At 48.2% G+C, this 6948-nt stretch overlaps 1 protein-coding gene across 2 annotated transcripts in view; it reads left to right on the forward strand.

The window, feature by feature from the left end:
* TESK2 (testis-specific kinase 2) overlaps nt 1–6948 on the forward strand; it is a 147746-nt gene that overhangs the window by 110026 nt on the left and 30772 nt on the right. For both annotated transcript variants that reach the window (XM_019501398.1, XM_019501399.1), the window contains exon 6: nt 5701–5783. In XM_019501398.1, the coding sequence (XP_019356943.1) occupies nt 5701–5783 (83 nt within the window). The remainder of the gene's footprint in view (nt 1–5700; nt 5784–6948) is intronic.

Consider the following 6948-nt stretch of genomic DNA (forward strand, 5'->3'; position numbering starts at 1 on the left):
CTTGAATTCACAACGTTATCCCGCCCCCCCCCACACACACTTAATTACAGGTGGTTTTGTGCAACTTCCTAGTCTTTTAATAAACCAAACCAGAAAGCAAGCTAGAAACATTGCCTGGCATCATCCTGCTGCTGTCTTCCAGCAGGCTGGGGATGCTGAGATCCTCTGCTGCTTGAGCTGGGGGAGTAACGGCAGTAGCAGGTTGTCATTTCCATGGGCTAGCATGACTGGAAGGTTAGAGCCAGATTTCACCAGTTGTTTGACAGCAGAGGAAGAATAGGTATGGGGATCTTGAGGCCTTCTGCCCACTTCCCAAGCTTGACCCCTTCTGTCCTGTGTCTTCCCCATCCCAGCCTCTTATTCCAGCTCCTTCTCATCTCTTCAGTCCTTGGGCCTCTCCTAGTCCCAAAGCTTTTCCTTGTCTAGTGATTCTTAGTTCCTAGGCACCAGCTCCATGTCCCCAGTCTCTTTGCCTAAATAGAGATCCCATATCTGCCTTCCTCAGGTCCTCATCCTGTCTGTCTGTCTCCCTTTTTGACCTCCACTCACTCCCCTCCCAAGCTACCCCTCCAGTCTGTCAGCCTTGCCACCCTAGGCTCCTTTTCCCAGTCTTTGTCCAGCCAGTCCCTGTTCTTTGACCGCATCTCAGCTCTGTCTTTTTACTCCATCACCTTACTGGTTCCCAGTTTCCCCAACCGCTGCTTGTCTTGGCTTCCAGCCTGCCCAGGGTTGTCTTCCAGACCCCCAAGGCACCCTATCTCGATATGCTTCCTCTCCACCAGCTGGTCCAGTCCGTGCCTCTTCTGCATTCAGCTCGGCAGTTTGTCCTCTGTACCGCCTGGGCCCCATCCGGGAGTAGTCATCGTGAACGTGGGGCAGAGACTCTCACCTGTCTAGCAATGCGGCCATTACAGCCCAGAGCCACCATTGCATGGAAAGTGCTGCCCAGCCCCAGGCTGGCACGTGCCTCTTGTCGACGCCGTCTCCAGGGAGCTCAGCTGCCAGCTCTCGCTAGGTACTCTATGGAGAGTGTGCAAACTATCGTTATTCCAGAGGTTTGTAACTTGGCCCAGTTGGGTGGATTTTCATGCGGATATCAGCCTTCATCCTTGCAGGGTAGGACACCTCCTGCCAAGCTTCAGGTCCCTCCAAAGCCAGAGGGCAACTGTTTCTCAGAGAAAAAAATTGTCAGTACTTAACAGGGCAGAGTGTGCCATGTCCTAGCTTGGTTCAGAGGGAGGGTTTCACTACTGGGGCCGCCGTCAGCCTGAATCAGTCTCGAGCTGAGAAGGCTGCAGTCCAAACCGCCCAACCAAATTGTAAGCAACTGGAAACAGGGGCTTAGAATAGGAAACGTTAGGCCAGCCTAATGATAGGTGGTGCTGCCAGCTTCACCTACACAAGCTGTGGGCTCGCTGCAGTCTTTTCATGCGATGCGCTGTTTGCTTACTTTAGAAACCCTGCGACTATTTCTAGTCGTAGCAGAGTCGGTTGAAAAGCATTGAAATGCAAACCAGGACTGTGTGTCGCTGAGGAAATGTGCTGTTGTGGTGACTGAGAGTTGTCTGGGACTGTAGCATTGCTGTTGGTCGCCTCCTTGTCTGCGCTGTTCCCGGCAGGATGAAGCCAGCTGATGCCTTCCAGTTGATGCACAGGTTGTTGGACTAAGGAGCAGTTGCCAGAGGCCAGCGGGTGACATGGCAAGAACTTTAATGAAGATATTGATACGAACGGGAATAAAACCCCTCTCAAAGGAATTCGTGCTCAGTGTCAGATTGAAGAACAAAATGCAGCAGGCTCTTCGCCTGCCTGGCTTATTTTTAACTCCCGAATTTGTGAGTCTATTTCCATCTTTGTTTACGTTGAACAGAGAGGAGACCACAGCTCTCGCCCAAGCCGGGTCGGGCTGTGCAGAGCAGATGTGGAGCTCCCCGAATGCACAAAGGGGGCTTTATGCACGCTCACATCTGTCTCTGCATAAACAGCTTGGTTAACCCTTGCGGGCTCATACACGGAGCACCTCCCTTTCATCAGAGCAAATATCTGGTGTCTCCCCCATTTAAAAAGGAAAACAAGTCGAACGTGGTGTTGCTGGGCTGTGTAAAACCTCCTGGAGAAACAAGGCATCTAGAGCTTCGTGGGGATGTCCAGCGAGAAAGCTTGGAAACGCATCGTGTTTCATTGTGCTGCAGCTCCTACCAAGAGCTCGGGAGGAGGAGGGAAGGGATTTTTTTGATAGCCTGTTGTAGGGCAGCTTGGCTCTTCATTTCCCTGGCTGGCCCTGCTGTCACCCTTTCCATTTCTGAACTCGGTTCAGCTAGAAAAAGTTCTCTGCACCAAAGCAGTTGCTTTTTTCCCCCCTGCTTCCACCCTGTTTTAGAACCCAGTTTTGTAGTTATCCTACACTTAATTTGGGAGTAGGGTGTGTGGGCACAGAAACTGCCTTCATAGGGTGCATGCAAGTCCCATCACTCCTACTTATGGGAGGCCCTCACAGTAGCCCCTTCCAGTATTACATGTTAAATCCAGGCATGCTTTATGCAGACTCTGAATTGCCATGTGATTATATGGCGCTGGGAAGGTGAAGATGGATGTAGTGGTGCAGGGAGTGTTTCTTCGTGCGCTATTTGGGGTGTGGTTGCAAGCACGGAGCGAGGCACAGATCTGCTTTTTCAGGCACTGGCTCTTTGGCTCCAAACCATCTCAACAGGTTGCAGGTGGGAAATCTGGCTTCTGTGAAAGCAATGGAGAACTCCCAGTGACCCTGCCGTGGTCCACATGGTGGTTGAAGACTTGAAACTTGTCAGTAAACTTGCACCTGTTTTAACTCAATCATTTTCTTTAATACAGGTATACCTCTTTGTAACCAATGGAGGGCTTGTTTCACCTGTGGCTAATTGACCTCAAGCTAAGGCCACTTGTACTGGAATTAGTGCACCTGCAAAGGGGTTTGCAGTGGTTTAACTATTAAAGGAAAGCCGTAGGTAGAACTTCTCCACGTAGACAAGACCTCAGACTCGCAGCACCAGAAACAAGGATGTTCAGAAAGTAGATGACGACTTAACCCATCTGTGAAGCCCAGCAGGGCTGCACAGCTAATAACGAGTGCCCTACCTAAAGGGAGGCCCCAAGCACGCTCTCCCCTCACTTCCCCTGAGTTCTGGCATTGCGCACCGGCTCGCTGGCAGTAACATCAGACACAGGGATGGGAGGATGCCCAGCCAGCGGGGTGTAGTAACTGCTTTGCTTCCTTTCTTCCAAAGACCCACTTCAAAACAGACCCTGGAGCCAATCTGCGAGTGCTGCAGAGCCATCTGCAGAGCAGTGAGTTCGCAGCTGTTAGCAAACATCGCCGGGGAGCCAGGCTGCGCGGTGTGAATCGGGCATTTGGATTTGGGCTTGGCAGTAGCTGAGTGCAGGACATGGGCATGAAGGTTGATTAAAAACATAACTTGCCTTTATCAAGGGACCCCATTATACCAGGGGCGTCAAGCTCAGTGCTCCTCACAGGCCAGATCTGGTCTGCAGGGTTTCTTGTGGGCTGGATCTGCACACGGCAGTGACAGATCACTTGACCCCTGCTGACAACACATCCCCAACAAGGCTCCAAACCCTGAATTTTGGCAGCAGGCCCTGCCCCTGATCACCCCCAAATTCTTGGCTCCTCTGGACCCCCTAGGCCAGACAGCACAGCTCCATACATGCATCCTGCAGGTTGTATGTTTGACACTCCTGCTTTAGACTAAGAGTTGGTTTTACAGGTGCGAGCAGAGGCTGCAGCCATGGCACCGAGTGATAAAGGGGTCCCTGATGTCAAGTTGATGCAAGTTGGAGGTTGCTTTTCAAGAAGACACAAACGTTTGTGGAGCATCAGGGTAGTAGAAATGTCCCCATATATATCCAGTTCCAGCACGAGCATTTCTGAGTTCTGCAGTCTTTGCAAACTGCTCACTGAAGCAGCATGCCAGTGCAGGAGAGCCAGGGCGTGAAGGGAACCGTCCAATTCTCTCTGTTTGACCTGAGCCAGTAAACAGTGGGTATGAACGGGGAGAAGCAAACCCAGCTCCAAGCGTTCTTGTTTTTTGAATAATGGAAGGGGTGTATAAAACCTGCCAGGCAGCAGTTTCAACATGACTTGTCACCTGACTTTCCATTGTAAATATGACCCGAGTAGTGGGTATGGTTTAAAAGTCCAACCTTTCACTCTATCAACCTGTCATATGGTGCTTGTGAGATTAGTAGTGTCCTTCTCTGCTTGGTTCAGTACTGAATACGATGCAATGGCGCCTCCATTCAAGCCATGACAGTAGGGCTCAAGAAATGTTCTAGCTGTCTAGGACTCAGATGCATTTTACAACGAACACGTGTTCAATTGCAGGCAAGTGAGATGAATGCGCTCTTTGATAAGAGATAACAAAGCCCATAATTGAGCAGCTTCGTTGCACTTTGGGCCTGTGTGGTTCACTTAACTGAGTATAAATGTAGGAATCCCAAAGCCAACTATTTATTATAGTTGAGTCATGTTAAACAAATAGGCCTTTGCACTTAGGAATCTAAGGCAGCCTGCCGGATTTTCTTTATATGAGAATGGCCTATTTAACCTTTTAATCAAGAGGAGGAAAAACACATTTACTTTGCAGATGGGGCTAGTATAATCTCTGTATATAATGGATAGTGATCTGCATTTGATCTTCCAGACAAGGGAATCATTCTTTTGAGTAGATGCTTTTTCTGGACAAACACAGGGGTGGGGAGTGGTGAGGGGTTTTGCGCACAGTGAAGTGAGCACAGCGAGTTTCCTGCTCCTAGCTGTTATCGCAAGGTACCAGTCTGGGGAAGTCTGCAGAGGGCTGCCTATAGCTGCCATCATATCTTTGTGTGGGCAGCAAGAAATGCAGCTGTGGGATGCATTCTTCTGTGGTGGGTGGATGGAGTAAAACCTAGTAAGAATCTTTTGGGAAGAAGAAGGAGGAAGAGATTGCACTGATCCTCCCATCCTGCTTCTCCCTGTGCTGGGAGGCTGTGGGACTGGAGCAAGCTCAGCTCCTGCCTAAATGTTTCATTAAATGAGAGGGAGGAGGGGTTAGAAAGGAAAAGAGACTGCATTTTTAATGGCTTTTTTTCTTCCTCGTATCTGCACCCTTTAAATGATGCTTTATGGTGTGCTGTGGGTCACGACTGTGACTTAATTTGGGACTTAACAGCCTGTTAGGACTTTCATTTCCTACTGGAAGCTGCTCATAAGGTAGTGCCCTTACAATATGGTTTTAAAAACTGATTTTTTTTTTTTTTGAAAACAATAGGACAAAAGTATGTTAAAGATCCCTCTCCTCTCAGATAACATCAATCATACAGGTTGGGATGTTCTGGCTTAGTCCAAGGAAACTCTGAGGATTGTTCAGGGTTTACTTCAGACCAACAGGATGGGGTTAAATCACTCTAGTTCTTGCTAAAAGCTGGGTATTTGCCATCTCTGGTAATCTGCTGTCTCAGCAAGTTTTTTTTAAATGTGTAACTGTATGGCTTTTTTTTTTTTCAGCACCTCTAGGTTTGATTGACGTGTGCATAGTTTGGCTCAAGTGTGTCTCCTGTCTTCCAAACCAACTCTAATCATCTTGTTGCAATTAAAATATATGGATTAGTCGGGGGATTTTTAAGCCAGACTGTCTTCAATTTTTCCCCTTTTCTTTCCGCTTTCAGAACTGCTTAATAAAGCATGATGATAATGGATACTCGGCTATCGTAGGGGACTTTGGTTTAGCAGAGAAAATCCCTGATTGCAGGTATGTATGGTCTTTGGTTGCTACGCAAGATGAGGAGAGCGAGTGTGGCACGGTTCCATGCCAGAGGAGGGCTGTGATCTGTGAAGCTGAATGCCGGAGGGTCGTTATTAGGCTTTGATGTGACTCACAGAGAACAACCTCTGATTTGAGGCAAGAGCTGTGAGTTGAATGGAGATGGGCAAAATGCTCCAAAGGCTAATTATAGTGTACAGTGATAGACTTTGATGATGGCACTTATCCTTTAAAATGCTTCAGTGATTAGAGGGCTTGCCCAAGCATTTCACTGGATTTCCAGAGCAGGTGTTTGGGTCTTTTCTGTACAGAGCTATCCATCATTCTGATTTGGGAATCCATTATCAATGCCCTTGCCAGTGATTCCAAATGTTTTTAATTAGCTGCTGCTTAATTTCATGGGCTTCTGGCAAGCTGCTGAGATCCATGGTTGCAACCAGACCACATTGCCATCTGGTGACTGTTTGGGCTGCTGGGGACTAAGATGCTACCCATGATCCATTTGAGGGGTGAGCAGGTGAACATCTCTCTCTAGCCATCATCGTATTAGCCCTCCAGTAGGGAGACCAAGGAAATAATGCTGTTACCCCTTCTCTGTAGGCAGCCTCCTCTGTGGGTGTTGCCACAAAATGACGCCTCAGAATCAAAGATTTCATTTAATGCTTTTAGCTCTTCAGCTGTTTTCCGTGCGGACATAACACGAGCCCACCATAGTGTTGTCTGACTTAAGACCAGTGATTCTCACCCAGGATGCCATAGCACCTTAAGGTGCCTGGGATCCTTTCAGGGGTGCCACACAATGTTAGCGTTGATAGGTGTGCAAGCATGATTCACAAATAAACCCAGAGATTGCAGACAGGAATTCATAGGGTTACAAGCATCCAGACCTGTTGCAACCTTTCTTAGTTCTTTGCAGCAGATTAATTACTCTAGTATTTTTTGGTAGTCAAAAAAAAGAGTGAAAACAATGATCTGGCATTTTCCAAGGGGCATCTTGAGACTATCAAAGGGTGCCTTGAGTCTAAACAGGTTAAAAACCACTGCTTTAGTTGTAAAACAGTAGTTCAGGGAGGTGTAATGGGTCCCATTCAGTTAATGGGAAACACACAGTGCCTGAAAAATGCAGGGTTCTCCACCTTGGGAGGAAAAACCT

This window comes from Gavialis gangeticus, unplaced genomic scaffold, assembly GCF_001723915.1.
Source record: "Gavialis gangeticus isolate Ggan-Ray unplaced genomic scaffold, GavGan_comp1, whole genome shotgun sequence".
NCBI classification, from domain to species: Eukaryota; Metazoa; Chordata; order Crocodylia; family Gavialidae; genus Gavialis; species Gavialis gangeticus.